The sequence below is a fragment of the Cyrtonyx montezumae genome, unplaced genomic scaffold (assembly GCF_038088225.1).
Source record: "Cyrtonyx montezumae isolate F1298 unplaced genomic scaffold, pur_monq_1.0 scaffold_7, whole genome shotgun sequence".
Classification (NCBI taxonomy): domain Eukaryota; kingdom Metazoa; phylum Chordata; class Aves; order Galliformes; family Odontophoridae; genus Cyrtonyx; species Cyrtonyx montezumae.
This window is the reverse complement of record NW_027072078.1, coordinates 7424847-7446235: the sequence shown is the minus strand read 5'-3', so window position 1 is coordinate 7446235 and position 21389 is coordinate 7424847. Positions and strand designations below refer to the sequence as shown.

General features: G+C 41.8%; 1 protein-coding gene across 3 annotated transcripts in view; it reads right to left on the bottom strand.

The window, feature by feature from the left end:
* Positions 1-389: 389 nt before the first annotated feature.
* GLS (glutaminase) overlaps positions 390-21389 on the bottom strand; it is a 47658-nt gene continuing 26658 nt past the window's right edge. For 2 of the 3 annotated variants that reach the window (XM_065751126.1, XM_065751128.1), the window contains exons 10-18: positions 21177-21243; positions 20624-20674; positions 18141-18317; positions 16945-17076; positions 15124-15216; positions 3063-3124; positions 2480-2556; positions 2324-2387; positions 390-2042 (exon numbers count right to left, since the gene is read on the bottom strand). In XM_065751126.1, the coding sequence (XP_065607198.1) occupies positions 1886-2042; positions 2324-2387; positions 2480-2556; positions 3063-3124; positions 15124-15216; positions 16945-17076; positions 18141-18317; positions 20624-20674; positions 21177-21243 (880 nt within the window). In that variant the 3' untranslated portion in view covers positions 390-1885. Of the gene's footprint in view, positions 2043-2323; positions 2388-2479; positions 2557-3062; positions 3125-12653; positions 14308-15123; positions 15217-16944; positions 17077-18140; positions 18318-20623; positions 20675-21176; positions 21244-21389 lie in introns of those variants that run through there. The other variant, XM_065751127.1, reaches the window with a different exon arrangement.

The following is a 21389-nucleotide window of genomic DNA, read 5'->3' as shown; positions in this document are numbered from 1 at the left end:
AAGATCTCATCAGCATGAGGACAGCCACTGCTCGTGATGAGTATCAAGCACTTTTCCATCTGATTTTTCCTCCCCGAGGGAGGCAGTATGGCATATCGAGTAGAGGACTGTACAGGATCTCAAGAGGATTTACTCTCAGCTATTCTGACCTTCTGGGTCATTCTGGAGAACACGCTTCTCCCAATGCCTCCGTTTCCCCATTTGAAAAGGAAAGATAACGTGGTTCAGATCATCTTTATAAAGTGCTAGGCCCACTCTAGAAAGAATCTACGCATCAATTCAGGAGGATTTTGGTGACTACACACAAAGTCTGAACTTGGAGACGTACTACTGCTTTGTGTGTTTTGTGCCAGCATGGAGCCTGCTATTTGTGCTATTCTTAAACACCGAATCTCCTTTAAGACCCACCTACGTCCAACAACTGCGGGGTCTTGTGGAAGTCGAACTCTGAGCTTTGAATCCCTGATCATCTGAGGTTTCTAAACCACAGCACAGCATTGGTAAGAACAATTGCACATGGGATAGGGAACTGTTGCAACATCACAGTTCTGCAAACAACAAAGTATCTGCATCTGCACTTCCCGTGACAGAGCACGTGCCAAGCGGCTTCAGCAGTAAGACAGCAAACGCCACAGCTCAAAGACATCACCTAATTGCACCCCTGCTGCTGAACTGCTCTTCTACACCATCCTAACCCCTCCGACATCCCAATCCTTGGCGGGTGGCAGCGCAAGAAGAGGACGTTCCCAAAACTTGGCTCATCTCCTGCTCCGCTCATGCTTTGATTGGCTCTGTGCTCCTTAAAGCTGTTTCACTCCATCTGTGTTCCTCATCTAAGCCTAAATGTAGTCGGATTTACAAGCAGTATTTGGTTTAGCATTTTGCCTTTCACACGCCTGCATTCCCCTCCCTGGTTCCTGATGCAACTGCCAAGAACAAGACAGCAGCCCGGAGCGGGGTCCTGCAGCTTGTCGAGGCTCACCCGAGTGCAAATATACCTGCAAGGAACACGACTGCATAGAGTGGAAGCACCCGCTTTCCCCGGCCACGGGGAAGGACTTTAGCAGCTGAACATGGACAGAGGAGGGAGGAAAGACAAGGGGAACTGAAAGAAATGCTAAAACAACACAACAAAAACCCTAAACACTGGTAGATGTTACAAGTCACGCTCCCCCCCCTCTGTGCCATTTGGTCAAACAAACCTTAGAACAGATGCCGTAACGAGACTATCTCTACAAACAAGCCTACGACCACTGACAACTGTCACCTATGTACTCTTTTGAGATCTACAGTATGTAAACAAGCTCGTGTGGAATTTTATTTACTTTTTTTTTTTTCTTTTTTAAGAAGTAAGTGCAGATCCTTACCTAACACACCCAGCCTACATCTACATCAGCATCCTCAGCGTTCGAAAACCTCACTGCCGCTCCCACCTGACAGTACTCCGGCTCACCTCGGCCATACTGGAAACAGAGGGCTGTAGAAACAAAAACTCAGCCAAAAAAAACCAACAAAAAAAAAAAAAAAACAATTCCTGACCACGGACCAGAGTTCACATCGAACACAAAAATAAATTAAGTAGTGCACAGTAAAGCCAACAACAGCTAAATATTTGTATACATCAATTATATGCAGCATGAGGTAATATTGCTCACATTATGGAGGGAGATTCTTAGTTGGTTTCGTTTTTCTTTTCTTTTTGAGAGAGAGAGAGATTGGATTTGTCCTGTGCGTATAGAAACTCCTGTAACATAACACTGAAGTAACAGAGACTTCTGTAAAATATATACCACTATCAGATAGAAACACACACGCTCTTCATTACTTAAGTATACCACAATTAAATAGGTAACTGATTGGATTCTTAGGATCTAGCTGAGAATGATTATAGTAAGCCATCCAGGTTTTTATGAACCGTTCGGTTCTCCTTCCCGTTGTTGGAATCCTCTGACGGCGTGTATTGGACCTGATACTCTTGGAGAATTTTGAACACGTCGTGGTGTCCAAAATGTAAAGCTTCATCCATTGGAGTGTTATTCCATCTACAGGGAAGAAGATGGGATTTCTAAGATCAGCACGCAAGCACGAGGCTAAAAGCACCACAGCTCCCATTCTGTACATGCTCCAGTAACAACTGAGCACATGAATCCCACTAAGCTCACTAGCTAGAGAAGCACCTGGTAAGCCACGCATAGCCTTCTAAGGTTGGTTTTTAACAGTTTCCCCACCCCTCACTCACACCGCCAACAGGACTGCTCCCTTCTGCCTGCCTGCCTGCCTTGACTCCACACAAGGCAGCCAGACCAGCACTAAAACCACACACCTGTCTTTGGGGAAGGGATTCACTTTGCAGGCCTCCAGCAGGAACTTGACAACATCCACGTGCCCTGGAGGAAAAGCAGAATTGGGAGCATTTAGACAAGTGCATCTATGTAGATGTGCAATCTCAGAGAGCAAGTTGCATGCAGTGAGATGTTACCTTCTGCAGCTGCTACGTGCAATGCGGTCCGGGAGTCATAGTCCCTCTGCTCCATATCCATCCCTGACAGAGCAAATCTAAAAAAGGAATTGACTGTAAAGAAAAGCCTTATATAATAAAATGAGTTACAAAACTAGCTGGGAACAATGCCACTCTGCTAGAAGGATGACACATCTGTTGCAAGAAGATATAAATGGCAACAAGTTGTAAGGAAAGGGGCCCTTAGTGCCTTGGCTTCAAAAATAAGATGGGGATTAGGAAGAAAGCTAAGCCCTGAGTTGTCATAAAGAAAAACATTAAAGCATCTTTAGGGGGGGGGGGGTGTAACAGTCTACACACCCTCACACTTTTTTTTCTACACATAGGTGTAACGTTTCAGAACTTCTCTTTCCAGACCGTTCAGGCAAACAAGAAGTTGGGCAAAATGCAGCTATTAAAATGCGAGAATTAGGGGAGTGTGAAAACAACACATTCCATCTCCAAAACAGCCCCAACGTCCCCAGCACAGCACACGTTTGGAAGCAAACAAGGGCAGACCCCAAACCAGCAGCTCTCCTGTTCTCAGCCCCACGCAGATTTTTACCTCCGGAGTGCAGACACATCCCCCGTGTAGGCAGCAAACAGCAGATTTATCACTGACTTCACCTACAAAGAGAGACGAAGCCTGGTTTATTTTGCTTCTTCCTTCAAAGAAGGAAACAAATGGAAAACCCAAGGAAGGTCGGTGTGGTCCAACTGCTCCCATGCTTATGAAGTGGTTGATTTCATCCCGTTGCTCTATGGACAAAGTGTGTTCCTCTCTATTCACACCAAGTGCTGAGTGATGGAGGACATTGCTTGGTGCACTCCACAACCCATAACCACCTCCCAGGACAAGCTGTTCTGGAAAAGTAAGCGTCTTAGAACAGACTCCAAACATTAGGAGAGATCTCTGCAGGCAGAAGAGCAGAGGTGATCGTGGGTTTGCTTTACATTACAGATGTTGCTTGTGTATATGTGAAGAAAGCCTCTCTGTAAGACCAACAACTGCAAGCAGTTCTGTCACAATGAGCAGTGAGGTTGTAGGCAGCAAGCACGAGATTGTGTGTTTGCTGTTGATTTTGGTTTGACTGTAGTAAGGGGAAAAAACCAAACAGTGAAGCTGTGAAAGACTGTCTGGTGCTGGCTGCTTCAGGCAGGGTCGGCCAAGTGGGCTCCAAGCTCCCTTTAACTGCCAGCTCTGCAATGAGCACGTGAGCAGCACGAAAGGAAAACCACAGCTGTTGGGTCTGAACAACTGCACCGAGGTGAAGCTAAAGGAAGGAAGCACTCTGAGGCAGGAAGCTGCACTATGCTACAGAGACTTCAAATAAAGACAGAGGCCAAAAGGGAAAAAGTAATGCTCCCAAAGCACAGCACAAGCGAGACATGGCTCTGACTGCAACAAGTCTGCAGTGGGCTCTGTCCCACAGAACAGCCCTGCCACCCACCCTCACAGCTGTACTGACAGTGCCCTGTGGGCACAACAAATCCTTCAGAAAACATTAATTTAGCTCAGAGCTGGATTAATTCCATGAGCTCTTTGCTAAAAAGGTCACTCAATCTGGACTTCAATTTCCTGTGGAGAGCACCCTGCCCATGATCTCTGTGACAGCAGCACAGGCTGCACAGCCCCAGTCCCACTGCTGACTGCGGTGCCAACGAACCCAGCCCGGCCCAGCAGGGCAAGCTGGCACTTCTAGAGCTGCACAGCATGGCCAGCCAGCCTGCATCCTGCCCTGCGGAGGCTTTTACAGGCATTCACTATGCCTGAACTCCACTGAGCACCAGATTCCATGAGCTAGAACCCAACAAGGCTGGAAGCAGGCAGCATGACAAGAGAGAACCAGCCACCCTGTCCTTCTGCTCCTCCTGGCTGCGTTCAGGATGGACACAGAAAAAGTCAGGCCCATCTGGAGGCAGCCTCAGTGCTCCCCAGCCATCTTCCTCAGACAAGTGAGCACGATGCAGAGCTGCCACTGGGGAAAGGGAAGGCTGCCAGGTTGAAGCGTGCCCAGGGCCCCTCACCAGGCAGCACCCAGCAGCACTAAGCTGCTCAGCAGCGGCTCGGCAATCCACTTCAAAAAATAGATCTTAAGCTGTGGATTAATGCCTCGTGCTGGGGAGAGCCCGGCCTGCTGAGCACCATCCTGCTGTCCTGGCCTTCCAACTGCCACACGGCAACACGTGAAGCCAAGGGCTCACGTGAGCCAAAGTCATGCAGACTCCACAACCGAGGAGCCGGGCGCAGGGCCGGCAGCGCTTTGCTGCTTCTCCTAACGCTGCGCTGTCTCCTAAAATGAAGTAAAAAGTATTACCTAACAGTAACAAGTCAGCTTTTACAAGTAAAAAACTACGACCAGACCATAAACAAATATTCCCCTTCAGGTAGGTTTGTCAAAGGCAGTTACATCGTCTGGAAAAGCAGAACACTGTAATTCCTGGGCTAAATATTTGGTCCATTACACTATAAATAGTGGCAGGACACGCCAGCCAGTTACTGTGCACACTTTCAGGTTACCCGCACAAACACCTGAAGTCACAAACAAGGCCAGCTATTCTGTAGCACGTTTCTTCTCCAGCACTCCATTCCCCCCACACATACACTTTTGCCTATTTTCTGCATTACTGATCTCTTGCTTCCTGACCTCAGTTGAAAAAAAAAAGCACAAAAATAGAACCTGCAAACATTTACCCTTCAGTGTTTTGCAAGTTTAGTGGGGGAAAACAAGGTGGCTTGCTTTCCCTTCCCATCTCAGGCACCAGCAGTCCCTCTAGGTGGTGCACACTGCCCTAACATGGTGATGCCTGGCTCCAGCACATTCACCACTCATAGCTTTCCCCAGGGAGGGGATTTTTGGAGCCTCTGAGTGGAGCCAGCCTGAACCACTGCCTGCATGGCCACCACCCACGATCAGAAAACAAGCACCTGTAATTACCAACCCAGGCAGCTCCCACTGCCAAACACATGCAGTGCCACAGGCAGCCCTCGTGCCAGGGCTTGGGCAGGTGCTGCTGTTTGCTGATGGCTGCTAACTCAGCAGCACCAGCTACGTCAGCCTTAAAGTCAGTTATTAAATTGTTTATCGAGAAGGTAACAAAAAGAGAAAACACACAGCATGCTCATCACCAGCTAGCTCCTAAAACAGCCTGAAATAAAACCGATCTGAGTAAAATTGGTACTTCTCCCCTTCTGACTTCTCCAAGTTTTCATAGAGGTAGGTAGATACTGACACTGCCTCTTCAGGAGCCTGAAGAAGTTTTGATCGGGTCCAGTGCAGACATAGCAGTGCTCAGATGCAAACAGGCCTGCAGGCAAACCAGCCTCAGTACCTGCTGCACATGCTGTGCAGCTCAATATAAGAAACACCAAAACAAACCAAATACATATTTTAAAGACTTCTCTTTACACCAGGGCTACTGGAAAAGCTACTGGAAAAGGCTTAGGTTGATGGGGCAGATGGACAGCCTACCTGGAGGGGAAGGCTGAGCAGGGATGCTCCTCCCTCTCCTGTCTCTACCCACTCACCCACTGGTTCCAAGTGGATTTCTGCCATTCACACTTCCTATGGATCAAGTCCCTAGGGAGGATCAAAAAGGGCAAAAGTACAAATCATGGCACAAAAAAATGCAAATAGTAAAGTGCATCAGCATCACTGTAAACTCTTTTTTTCTTTTTTTTGGCCTGTCTCTGTTGAAGTCTTTTTTTTCCCCCCACCGCTTTTCAGTATAATCTAGATATTGAAAAGCATCTAGAAGTAAGACTTGCTACAAACCAGCTCAATACCAAACCTGCCTGCTTAGCTGGCTTTTCTGAGCTGTCACTGCACTGGTTTATATATTTATTACCAGTTCTTGATTAGCTCTATTAAGGCTATTTATTAAAGTACTAGCAAACTGATATGAGCCTAAATTACAAGTCTACTCATAACAAATTAACAGTTACATTTCATTAAACAAAAACATTGCTAGGTTAAGCAAAACATCCACTTACCTTCAGTAAGGCTCTCAGGAAGAGCATGCCCACCTACTTTCCCGACAAGGTGACACCCCACAGGGCTGCTCTCCCAGCAGTGCTCCTCAGCTCCCCACTCCCACACCCAAACCCACAAATACAGGTGGCAAAGAACCCAGCCTCCCCAGCACTGACTCCACAGTGTGTGCTCCACAGATAGAGAGGGCTGGGAACAGAACAGAACCACCTCTAGCTGAAGAATAACTCCTGCAAGGAAGGCTAGAAGATCCTATCACACAATTGTGGAGCAGAACATTAAGAGCAAACAGTAGGATAAATCTGGCCAACACTGCTCTGACGTGGATGCCACCAAACAGCCAGAGGAGTAACAGACAGCCCGACCTCACTGCTGCCCTCGTGAGGCAAGATGCTGCTGCTGGGTTGTTTGCAATGAACGGCATGTCAAGGGATGAGAGAACCAACCATTTACACACAACTTCTACCAGATCAAGTGAAACATTTAAGGCATGGAGAGGCGTACAGACTTTCAACGATCCCCTCAAAGACTACAATTTCCTCTGAGATCATGAAGTTTTTAAGCACCAATGAAATTACGTTCTGCCTCTGAATTATGATGATTGGAAATTCTCAAATGGTAAAATAATAAATCTTTCAAAAATTCACAGTAGGAATCCTCAGGGTCATCTGATCACACCATGGATTTTTTTTTGCAGTCCCTATTCAGTCCTTTTATGGACCGTCCACTGCAAACACTTCTGCAATGAAAAGCATACAAAATATACACTGAAATCTCAACAGGTGGAATGAACACTGGTGAGTTCATTCTGAAAGCAGGAGCAAAAACAAGAGCCTTTGAAGTAGAGGATACAGACATTACTAACACTGCAAACTTTGGGACCAAAGGGCTGGGATAAACAACAGTCAAATGAATAAAGCAAAGTGCTGACCAGGGCTTTAGTGATACTAGCTGTATTAAGCAGAAAGGACAAAAGAGTGTCTGCCCTTTCAAGGACCTACTGACCACAACTAATAGCTGCACAACGGGCAGAGCAATGCTCCCGCTCTCCTGCCAGCAGGTACTCTGCCATCTATGGGTGAAGTTTTACTCTAAACTACAAGATCTGGAATTGGAATTATCCCAAAAATAGAGGAGGATGAAGACATACAACCAAACTTGACATGCAGGAGACCGACAGCACCCTGCAGGCTGACATCAGAGCAGGGGAGTTGTCACCAGAAGCCTGCACTGCACTCTCGATGAAAGGTTTTCTTCTGAAACATCACTAACAAGTTCATACAAAAGCTTATTTAATTTCCAGTTCTTTTTTTTTTTTTTCCACCACCTTCTTTCTTCTTGCTCTAGTAACATTTATTAGCTTGAAGTGATCTTTCACCTCCATGTTTTTAACTCAGTCTCTATTGGGAACAATCACTACTGCTCATTAGGTAAAAGCTACTCAAAACTATTCAGTTTCCCAGTCCAAAACTGTATGAAGTAGTCGCCTTTGAACAATGACAGGTTCATGACGTTTAAAACAGAGGTCCTTTAAAAAGCATGAAATGCACTTCTAACGAAAGCCATAGCTGCACTTACAACCAAAGCCACATCTACCAGTTCAAAAAAATCCATGTTGATGTTAAAAGATTAATTCCTGGACAAACAATAAAGTTGCCTGCCTCAAGGAAAAAGCTGGGTGAGCGAATCACATCAACAGGAAGCAAGCTACACTATCTCTTCCTATCACTCAGCTCTGTGATCACAATTCATTGTTTTGTTAGCAATTACTATGATCACAAGCGATCCTAAAACTAACATGCTATCTCTTGGCAAATAAAGTATTTCCAAGTTTGCATCTGTCCTGCTATGCCTCACCAGAAAAATTAACAGACTGCAGCCTTAAATTCTAAAATCACTCCTTTTTCAGTGACATAATATTAGATTATAATGGCCATATATTAAGTAAAACGTTTATGTTTGAATATAATTATCCCGATTTAGGAAAACAATGTATAAAGATGAACTCACGACTCACAGTGTGCACAGGAATGTTTATAATCACATGAATACTTCCAATTCTGCATACCAGCTGTTTGACAACTCGAGAGAACAGCCCTCTTAACAGCACTCTGCAACTAAAGAATCTGACAAAGAAAAATCAGTTGAGGAAATAATGGTTGTTTATGATCCCATTATCAAAGCAATTTTTTCAGATTGCCTATTTAGAATATTCAAGAAACGTATAAGTAAGAATCCAAGTGAAGCAATTTCCCTGAAAAAACACTGTGTTGGAAACCAAAGAGGTTCACAGAACTGCAAATACAAAAGCGTACCAATATAGTTAGTACGTCCCAAGTCCGACCACATAACCATGAAATCACTGTACACTGATCTCCAGCAGAACAGCTACCATCTGCCTATCATTCACCAAGTAGCAGCCCTACTTAACCTGAGAACACCTGCCCCCGCTGATCAGATACAGAGGTTAGAAGAAGACCGGAAAGATGACAGACAGAAGCCAACTTCTGCCTTCTGCAAGCATAGCTGCTGTCAGGAAAACGTCTACAGAAAGCACCAGCTGCATGATAGCTAGGTGGACACCAGGGCACAGCAGCAGCTAGAACAGCAAGTGTTACCTTAAAACAGAGATGCTCTGCTGCATGCCCCGTGCATAAATGAAGTAAATCAAAGGACAGCTGGCTGAGACGTTTTTGAAGGGGAAAAGAAAGTTCTAAAGTCTTTCCTTCTCCCCTGTTCCTTCGCTCACCTCCTCAGGCTTAGTGCTGAAGCAACAAGGTCTCTATTATCCTGCCAACGTTTAAACATAGCTCATGCCCTTTTTCAAAAGCCTGGTGAGAAGCAGTTAACTGTAGCAGCCTTACCATGCGTCATGCCTCCGCCTTGGCTTCACTGCCTAGTTATGCTTTAAAACACTTCAGCTGGTGCTGAGCTTGGCACCGTCACTTCTGCCAGCCCAAATTCTATTTTAGAACTTTAAACTGCGGCTTCAGATGTAACTGTTATGTAAGACTTGCTGTGCACAGAAAAAAGTACACGTCTATTTCCAGAAATAACTGAACTATATGCAGAGCTGTGGTGCTGAAGGCCAGAAACTTTTACATGCTAAGTATTGGAGTGACATCAGAAGTCTGCATAAAGCAATACTGGAAGCTAACAAAGTTATCACCATCTCGCACAAAAAGCAAAGGGAAACAAGCCACTTCTGTGCTCTACTCAGTGTTCTCTACAAAGAGCAGATGGTAAAACTGGGAAATACACCCGACTCGCAGTAGGTAATGCAATCGCAGTGACTGCCACAAACTATTCAGCATACAAGGAAATAAGTTCCTGAAGGAAAATGGGACTGTATGTGACTCCTCCTTCAAAAGCATGTCATTACACGCTACTTAGCTGCATGCTTCCTAGACAGGACCACAGTTGTGGAACACGAAATAGGAGAGCGATCTTAAACTCAAGCTTTAGTTACATTTCTACTTGATTTAAAGCTTCTTGCCACTCCTGCAACTGCCACAGACATTCAAGTCCCTCTGCAAAGAGACTGCATTGAAGGCAAATTAGTAGGTCTGTTAAATCATCGCAGTACCAACTCTGCCGAGAAAAGTCTATTGTTCCAGTGTAAAAGCTGCTTCTCTATTCCAGCCTTCTTTTCCACCAGAAAACAATGGAAATATTCAAATTCAATGAAAAAACCCACACTAAAACCCGTACAAACAATGTTTAGGATCCTAAAACAAAACATACATAATGCTGTAAACTCAATCACCTACTTTGCTCATTCATCTATGACACGTATCACAACCATGAGAAACAGCTAACAGGGAAAAACAATTAAAGAACCAAAACATTGTTCCTCCCCCTCTGCCCTCCTCCCCCCCACTCCTCTTTCCATTCCACTCCCTTTCGTTCACCTTCCCACCCACCGGTCATTTGACAAAACAAGCCCAGCGAAACACAAATTGTAAAAGACAAAAACAAGTGTAGAGTAAGTCAACTGCAGTTCCCTTTGTACCTACTGCTGTCCAACTTCGCCTTCTTGAAATTTAGATAACAAACTTTTCTTTTTTTTTAAGATGCACAATGAAGTTCCAGCTTATTTTTAAGAATTCGATACAGATAACTGCTGTTTATAAGCTAATGTACAGGAAGGCTTGATGAATAGCTCTGGCCAAGTCCAGCATGGGGATGTCTCTACAGAAAGACTCATCTCAGAATCATCCACATTATAAATACATCCACCGTTTTATATCTCAAATAACTTCTACTCTACTTAATGCTCCGCATCAACAGTTAATGGTGCTAGTGCCAGAGCAGTAACTGCATATTTTCCAAGCAACTAAATTAATATTTTCAAAACCACACACTATTAATCCTACTGCACCTTATTCTTAGCAAAGTCACGACGAGAAGGTTTTGCTACTTTGATTTTGACACCCAGACAAAGAATTTAAATAAACGTCATCCAATGATTTAACTGAGCAATCTTAGGAAGGCTTTCAATGGCTAACTAAATCTACTTGCTCCATCATCTATCTTTCCAGAACTTCATCTCTTTTTAGAATAGAGTGCTCACTATCTCACTTCGGTCTCAAAAACATGATCAAACAAACCTGTTCTCCATCGAGTGAGAAAAAAAAATACAATAAAATCAGCTTAAAATAAATTTATTAAACAATACAAAAATAAGCATGCTAGAAATTGTGATACATAAATAACATACAATGCAAATGAAAAAATGGAAAATGAGACAAGTAACTTAACAACCGAGCCAAAGGGTACAACACAAATGCCAAAATAAAACTTCAAAAGCATTTACATTTCTAATGAAATGTTAATGATGCTGACAAAGAACAACAAACAAACAGCTAAAATGCTTGAATATCAAGAATTGCTATTACTGTAGCACAGGTGAACACTAAAACCGTTGCAGACTTCAGACATTCAGTGACTAACCTCTACCACCACATTCTTTCAGGCCCACTCACCGAGCAGTACAGGTGTGAGCAAGCTGCCATGGCAGATCTAACTACGGACCCAGCTCGCTCTCCGTGCAGGCTGCCCTTAGCAGGAGCCACCTGCAGACAACTCAGGCCAGACTGCAGGCAACTTACAAAATAATTGGTCCTCAAGAGTCTCCTTCTAACCCCTCTGAAGTTGAGGCTGGCTTCAATGCTGAGACAGGCTTCAAAAGCATATATTACGGAACCGTAATACATATAGATCTACCTAAAGCAAAGGCTGTGTAAGCTGTACCCTAAACATGATGCATACTGAAGATCAAGTTGCCCCCTTGCTTCTTTTTTTTGTTTTGTTTTTATTTTTAAATTTCTCAAGCAGGACTCACCTCTACCACAAGCTTTGGTATGTGATTTACATACATAAATACGGTAAAGACTTGGATTTCCCAGTTTCAAATACACTTTTGGTAGCTGCAAATCCTGCATCACACATCCTTCTTTAATTACATGGGTAATTTCACCAGCAACATATAATCACTGTAAATACTTCTGGTTAGCAGCACAGACACATTACCACCCCCTTCTAATTCAGGGTACTTCAGGCAAACACACAGTTTTGCAGACTCTGAATACTTGTTATGTCTCTGTAGCTACTGTTTAACTGTAAAAACCTCAAACAGGTTTTTAATTTTTAAAATTCAAGACTTTGCCTTTACTTATTTTACTTTGTTGTCAAGGTAAGCACTGACAAACCTATGCCAAGCATCAGTGATGAATTATGAAATAGCTAATATTCAGCAATTTATTACCGACACCTGCACCACAGATTCACCTCTACAATCCACTGGGCCTTGAAGTTCACTGAATAATGACTTTCTGTGTTGTTTTGCTCAAACATTTTAAGTCAGAGGCTTCAAACGTGGGAAATTCATCCTTTCACAAAGTACTGCTAGAGGAAGATTACTCAGTGTTAGGTCAGAGCTTATTACTAATATTATTTCAAATGCTTATGCAAGACAAACAATACCAAGCAAAATAATTAACGACAGCTTGTCTTCTCAGAGAAAGTAAGCTTTGCTTTCTGCATCTTCCTTGACTGACATCTATATGAGACAAACAGGGAGAGGGAAACCATAACTCTGCCCCCCTATGCAAAACTGATGTATGAATGCATTTTGGGGTTTCAGATCACCAGCACATGGGAGGAGGGCTGGAGGTGTTAGAAGGAATCATCTATCACCACCTGAAGTCCTCATTGAGCTTGAACAGACAGAGATGAAGAAACATTGATAGCACTACCTGGACAAGTTCTCCACAGTTTTATAACAGGGACACCTGCATGAGGCGTGCTTGGGGGAAAATATATCAAATTCTTTGCAAACGTGACATTTTATAGAGACAGAGGATTGTTTCAGTGGGGTTTTTTGATGATGTTGTAAGATTTTTAGTATGATTCAGGGCTTCATAGAACAGCTAAGTGTCAAGAGCTTATAAACTCTGCCCTGTCCAGTACTGCCTAAAGCCTGCATACACCATTTGTATATCATCCTCAAGATGCTTCCAATTATCACATCATGTAGATTGAGAGATGCAGTTCCCTGTAGAAGAATGCAAGTCCTGATTCTCTACAAGCTGACATAGGTACAAACTGGCTAACACTTTCAAAAGGAGCTATGAATAATAATTTTTAAACACTTGCTCACGGAGAAATAAATGATATATATTCACATACATGAACGTGCACACACATTAGCGGCTGAAAAAAATAAGTTAATTGTAAACAGTTTTAACATCTAACAATGCTTTACTCTGAACACGTTTCCTGCTCCCTGCTGGGCTGCTTACCACTCACAAACTAGGATTGCTTGCATTCCTCTCTGGGGTGGAGCTCTGCATTATTAGTAAGGCAGACTTCTGAGTCATAAGTACCAAGAGACAGTACAAGCAGCTAGCAAGACACTCAAAATAGCTTGGTGAGAAATCTTTCTGCCACATTAGTTAACTTGCAAACAAGGCAAGTTTTGTTTTGCCTTCTCTCCCAGTCCTCCCCAGCCATTTTTGCTCCTTTATTTACGGTTAGCATTAATAATGACTGAAGGTCAAATTACCAAAAAAAAAAAAAAAAAGAAAGAGCATAGTATTTACTAGCATGGCATATCTGAGGGATCAATTTCTGCTCAAAACAAACTGAAAGTTCTTATTAAAATAAAGGATAAGGTGATAACACCACTCAGAACCTAACTCTGCTTAATATACAGTTATTGGGAGATGCATGAGTTTACTGACAGTATTTTACTTGATGCTTTGATTAAAATTCTATCTTTACATGCTGAACCTGATCAGAGGATATATCTTAAACTCTTGCTTATCTCTACAATTAATTTACTTAAAATTCTCAGATATAAACAAAAATACACAGATATACACAAGAGGTATATCTTAGAAAACATTCAGATCTAGTTATGCTTTTTTTTTAACAAGTAAATGTGCTCTAAGTAACGACAGAAGTCAGTTAGCAGGTTTGGTTGGCAGTGTTTACGTGTGCTTTTTCTCCTTGAACTCCGACAGCATTTTTGGTATAGCATACAAAATTTACACAAAATTTATATATAAATGAAAATAGCAGGCAAACAATATTCAGATTGAAGTTGAATCTAGAGATGCTTGAGGCTTTTAAAAAATGTAGTATTTAATGCAACTAGAACCCATTCACTTAGTTCTGCTCTCCCCGACCTTCCATTCTATACACTACGGTTCTGGAGATGTCCTCGTTTGATTCGGGTGACACTTTTTTCCATACTGTTTCTTTTAAAGCAAGTTCTTGCTGGAGATTCTCATAGTCCATTGGTCCAAAGGAATGCTAGTTGTTCAAGCAACATACATTATTTATTAGTGTATTTGAAGGAAAAAAAATAATCCCAATTTGCAACCAATGCTAACAGACCCAAGTTCTTCACCTCTTCACGTATAAACTGTTGTTTACTGCTTTCCAGTTACACAACACTCTACTTCCTACTTGGGCATTTATTTCAGATGTATGCATGCAAGAAGCACTTCAAATCACTCTTCTATCTTCTCCCATTGAAAGCCTCATGCCTGACTTAAAACATTGGCAGGACTAAAAGCAAGCTTTTCCCTATCTCAAGTACCCTCACGCTGTTATCTTTTGTACATAGAGCAGGATTAGATTCAGTTCTTTCCCACAGATTGCATATGCTGCTTCCCTGGTAACAGGCACCGCTCTACAGCAACGCAAGGCCTCAGTTCATTGCTTGCTGAGAGCTGCACAGGCAATGTGGTCTCAGAGATATCATTGTAAAACAATACTCAACATACACCTCCTGCATTGCAGCACAGAACAGGAAGACTAAGCTCACCTTGTTTGTTTGTTTTCATTAAAACCAGAACAGAAACTGCTGGTGATTTATATCGGATGCCACAGCCTTGCTTGAGCAAAGGAGATGAACTGCATGAGACAGAGCTGTAAATCTAGTACGTAATTCTGTTGTACAAAACCCCGTTGTCGTGTGGCCCACCAAGGTACGTGTCCACTAATAATGTGCACTAACTGGGTTATCTGAAAGCTCTGAGGGATGTCATCGAGCAGTTTTGCAGAACTCTCCATGCTTCACCTGATGCCCACACACAATACTCACTAAAACACAACTTAACTCACCCGCTGGTCACCACCTTCTCTGCGAGGATCGAGCTTCTTCGCAAAGTGTCTCAAGTTATCATAATTATGGAAATTGCACAGAGAAACCAGATCCTGCAAACATTTAAACAACACAGTATTTATTCTCTGTATGAAATCAAACACATATGAACACAAATCTAGCAGTTGTGTTTTACACCATATCCTAGTAAGCTATCCTAGTAAGCTATACCACTAAAAGAACCCTATTTAATGAACTAGTACCGCTGTCTATAAGGCCCTTTGAACATAATACAATGATAGCTTACACCTCAACTATTAAACTCTTTTAAAAAACATAGAACAGGCAGTAACTTTCAAAACATCTATTCTAACATATGCCTGCTCCAATTGCAGTAAACTCTTCAGAAATTAGTCTGGGCTGATTTAGTACATAAAACCTTAAAATCCCATCAAAAGGATGAAACAAGAGAATGGGTGACATAATGGACTTCACTGTGTTCTGAATTACAGTACAAAAGGTTATAAGCGCAGAACTTTGCTATGCTGTCACACTTGAAAAAGTAAAAGTGACATTCAAGCTGTGTGCCACTGCCACAATCAAATCTGTTTTTAGGTCTCATTTTAAAACAAATAACTGCCAGTAATTCTACCTACCTACTGCTTGGGTTGTTTTGGTTTGTTTTTTTTTTGTAATTTAAATTAATGACTTTAATTATTGCTATCAATTTAAATTACCTAGTGCAAGACCACCGCATGAAAGGTTTAAAAATATTTGAACTGGAATTGGTAACCTCTTAGTGCTCTACAGCTATTAGATAAAGTGTGAGACCGTTGCTGGTACATATAAACCAAAATGTGGTACTATCAGTGCCATGCTGTCGAGGACAAGCCAAGTGAAGGCAGTCACACAGGTATTCACCACTACCCACACTAGTGCAGCTTTACTGTCCTCACTACTGAAATAAATAAAAGAAAAGCATCTGCCTTCAACTTCCATTACAAAAACCCTAAAGGTTCTATGTGGAATCTAGGGAGCCTGCTTTTCTCTTGGGTCCTACTATTCTCTTGAGACCTTTTGTTCCATTTTCTATTTGCCATTACTTAGCTAGTACAACAAGGCGGTTTAAGGGAGAGAATAAAAAAGGCCATCATTTACTTTGCATTTCCCTCTCCTAACAAAGCATCTTTAATTGCCATTACAGAGAACTACACAAAATCTCTGCCATTTCTAATGCTGCTGTCAGACTGCCCATGGCTCTTGTGAAAGCAAGAGACAAAGCCAGGACTACCTAGCCCAGCTCAACAACTTCATCTGATGTCAAAGACATTTTTGTATGCCAGATTATTTAACAAAAGCTGCTTTCATTAGTTGTAAAGATTAGGACATAATCAAAAGAGCAGTATTTCATCAGAATGTTTTCTCTTGTATGGCAATTAAATAAGAGATGCATTTCTAATGTTTTGAAAGTTGCTTCTGTATGTATGGGAAGGGAAGCCTACAGATCAGTTCCACACCTCCTAATGCAGCATGCAGAGGACTAATGCCTTTGTCAGGTCACAAAGCGTTCCATTGCAAAGTTTTTCCACAATAAATTTTCCCATATTCCTGGCACTGTGATTTCTAAGTGTTCACAAAATGTAAGTGCTATTTATGACAAGAACGCAAACATCTTGTCTCAGATTTTCACCCTTGGAAAATTTCACCCCGGTGAAATTTCTTATGAAAGAAAGAGTGAAAAAAAAATCCTATTTTGACCAGTGGAAGTGTCAGCTGTGCTAACTGAAGCTCAGCAACCATCAGCTACAAAAGAAGAATAAGCTAAAGGCAATTCTGCTTACATGACAGAAATGAATTCCTTTAACACTGTTGCCCATCTTGTCCAAAGGAGGTGACCAGCACATCAAGCCCATGACATTAGGAACGACCAGAAGAATCCCCCCAGCAACTCCGGATTTTGCAGGAAGGCCAACCTGTAGAACAATCAGAGAATTACTATCCTCTGCCAGCATTCTCCACCCTTGTAACACAGCACACACAAATTATTTTACCAAAGATTACACAGCACTTATAAAAGTTAGATCTGTAAAACACTGACAAAGCACGATTACTTCTCTTTATAGACTGCCTGTAGCCTTGACCTCAGTTCACGGCAACCTGAGGTAGGCAGTCAAAGTTATTAGCTCTCAATAACACAACAAAAAAGATAACCCAAGTGCCACTGTAACAAAGCTGTTATGACTCAGCAGTAATGAACACATCTATCTGTCATGAGCAGATCACAGCATGAGAACAGTACAAAGCTGCATAAACCAATATTTAACTGAAGTGCCTGCCCATAAATTCATTACGCAACTTACTTATTTACAATCCGCACAAAGTTATTGTTTTTTTCCCAACAGGAACTAACACCACATATCCCCAAGCAATAACTTTTTAGGTCACATAAAGCATCACACTCAATTTCATATCCATGCAATGAGGAAAACTGAAAACACTCAAAACGAAACACTGAAAATACAAGTAGGTGGCAGTACATATTTAAATACTTACACAAAAGTGTTTCAGTTTTCCAGCAGTACATTACAGTACACGTGATGTGCACAACATCCACTATCACAGTACACGAGGACAACTCATTAAACATCCCGTGTCAAAGAGAAAGCAATCACATACAAAAGCTTCCTGCCATCTTCTACTCCCCTATGTCAGGATTTCTTCAGTTCTGCTGGTTCCAGTTATACCTGCATCAGTCACTTGTTTCTCTCATCATCAACAGCCTTTCTTAAGGAACAGTTTGTCTCAGGGTGAAAAGGATTCCCAGATGTGAAGCTGCTGGGAATACCACTGTATCCCAAGGTACAGAGTATAGATAGTGCCACGGAATCCATGGATTTCCCATACCTTGCGTTGGGTTCCTAAACAATTCACATAACATCTCCCCCACCCACAGAAAAGCAACCAAGATGGACACAGAAAACAACAGCACAGATTAATCTTCCCAATCAGCTCTAATAAGTATCTGAAAACTACTTACATGGAAGGCAAACTGCCCTGAAAAGTCATACATGCCACAGGAATGCATTAAACTCAAGGTATTCCGGACTGCTTCAGGACTCAGTACTCTTTCCCCAGTGATTGGGCAAAAGCCACCATTAGCCAGAGTTGCTGCCATCACACTTGCTGACTCACAGGTTACTTCTATTGAGCAAAGCTTATGAAAAAGAAATTCATATTATACAAACTGGTACCTCTAGAACAATACAGCCCACTATAACTCCACAGAAATAAGATCTCATTAAATAACCTGCAGCATCACATTTGTTACAGATGACACTAGTGGCATGAATTAACATCATCTGAATCATTCTACTATAAAGATACAAAGATCCCAGCAACAGCTTTGGTAAGCCTTTTTAGTAGCTTTGGAGTTATTTTTCACGAGTTAGTGTCTCAGCTTGATTCCTTCCCCCACCCCCCTTACGTTGCCTTGACAGGAACGGGTCTGGAAAACAACCTCAGTATTCTGCATCTGCTTAAATGGCAAAGCCATTAAGGAACAATTTTTCAATTTGAGGTGTGGTGCTTTGTTTTTCTTTAAGCCTTAGAAGACCACCCACATCCACTAAAAGTACATTTCAAAGCTGCACACTCTAGCACATACAAGTCTTAATGCTAGCATTTCCTGCGTAGCCTTAGTTTTACCTTTGTCTCATATATGCTTTATGATGTATCTATGATATGACCACATGATAGTCTCTCCCAGGATCCCTGCTTCAGTACAGACTATACATACTTTGGTGACACATCAGGAAATGTGATATGATGCCATCACCTGATGCTGCCTCATTTCTGCAGAAACCAAAAGATAAGCTGGTTTCAACCTGAAGCTGAAATGCTACTCTGAAAAATAAACAAACTAGTGCTTGTACTTTTGCCAAACAGTCATTACATGATACTTCATGAAGTTACCTAAGCCAAGTTTGCACGAGTAGTTACTACCTGGAATTCTTATTTTCCGGCTGCCAAACTCAATACATCCTAGTCCAACCAACTGGAGTTGCAAATCAAGAGAACGTCTGAGACGCATCTAAAATGGCAACTGGGTTTTAAACATATGAAGTATTACAGAACATCACCTATGTTGAAGAAAGTGTTTCTAGGTTCTCAGTTTAAGCACCTACGTTTTGTACCTTGGTAGTGCAAAATTAGAGTAATCCTTCCCCACCTTACAGAGGTAACGTGAAAGTAAGTTCATTACTGGTTCCCAAATGCACAAGTGAGGAAGGAGGGAAAAAGAATCTGAGAGCAGAAAAAAGAAGCTTTGTGCAATGAAAACAAAACACTGAATTGACACTCAGAAAGCGGCACTCGTGTACGCGCCTCCTGTTTTCTGAGTTGAAAGAACATTGTAACAGGCAAAAGAAAGAATGACAACCACGAAGTTAAGGATCACGATGCACACTAACAAGGCCAAACTAGAACTACGTCAGAAAACTCAGTTTTGGCCTTTCTTAACTTTGTGCTCAGAAGCACACCAGGACTCGAGGCAGTGGGGTAGGAAGCATTTTGCGAGGACGGTTAACCAGTAAATCGAAATCAATTCTCTGCTTTGTTCTGTGGTAACAGAAGTTCAGAGCAGACTTGCAGTTCTCATCTGTTTTTCAATGCAACAAGAAGTCAACTGAGTTGAATTTATATACATGCTTTATAAAGCCTCGTTCACTTTCAAGACTAGATGTGCAACCCCAAACAAAAAAGGCTCAGGCAAAATTTGCACTTAAAATTGCTAATTTGCACAGGTAAGAGCAAGGATCACAAATCCAAATCAGACTTTTTGAGAGCTGAGCTCTGGATATTTTTAAACTATCCCAGACAGACTGGATCAGTAATACAACTTGAACTGCTTCTCAAGAACTACATGCAGAAGATCAGAATGAATTGTGAATTATGCATACTTTGGTGTTAGGAAACCTCTTTAGGAAATACCTCACACTTGCCAAGTTCTCATTTTGTGACAGTTGCAAACAATTAGCTAACGTGAGGCAAGCAACATGGGGGAAGGAAAAATGCACCTGACAAGATTCTTTGTCTTATATGTACTGAGTTAATCAATAAACGAGGGGATATTCAGTATTTCATTTATAACGCTATGCTTCAGCTTCCAATACGGCATGCAAATACAGTTTTAGTTACACATGAGTTCAACGTGCTCCACAGCCTCACACAGTACAGCAAATTCATTCAAGTAACACAGAACATTACAAGCTTCTCAACTGCAAATGCTTTAAAGACTAGTACTGGTTTGCATTAACAATAAAGACACTTAAGTACATTACTTAAACAAAATAGTTATAAACAGTTTACATCAGATGTACACCATTCATTTCCAGTTTAACAGATGCTGACAACTTTAATTATAAGCCATTAAAACCTCCCCCATCTATGATGGCATAAGCTTCTATTGCTTACTACAGTCACTCCAAACCCATTCTGAGTCTCAATTTTAGAGTTACTTACCTGAAAATAAAAGTCCAGTATAGCAACCATATCTGTGCCTTCCGGAAAGCACTGAGGGAAGGAAAAATATAAGCCTTTAGGTAAAAGTAAGCACTTCCAGAGTCAAAATAAGCTGTATTCTTAACAGCATATGAAACTAGGCAGATCTTAAACACTTATTTAAATATAGCAAATAGAAAAATCATATTACTTCCCACCGAAAACTAATAGTGCTGCGAAGTCAACAAGCTAGATATTACTGTGTTTCTCAGTACAGTTTACAACAGCTTTAAGTTTTTCAACAGCAAAATGCACCCAGTCTTATCTGTACAACGCAGATAATGCACTTAAGACACGATAGTTGATTTTTGCTGTGACACAGAATGTTACAGGTACTCTGTTAGAACGACACATGCATTCACACCCTATGTAAGACTAGGCATTTTGAGTGACAGTATGAAAATGCACACACAGTATTCAAACAATTTAGATCACTTTGAATGTGAAATGAAAAAAATTAACAAGTTCATAGACTATGAAAATTTTCAAAATGCAATAAACAAAAGTGAACAACCTTTTTCTCTTTCAAGTAATAGCCAATTGCAAAGTTTCTATCTCCACTCTCTCTTTCGGACTGGAACCTTGAAACAAAATAAGAAAAACAATCAGAGATGCGTGATGTAACCCAATAAGACCACAGGTAAAGGATGCATGACTTCTCAACACAAGCATTCTATTAACAGACCAGGAACTGTCCTAAGAGCTCATCCCAGCACGCCCTGTTGGA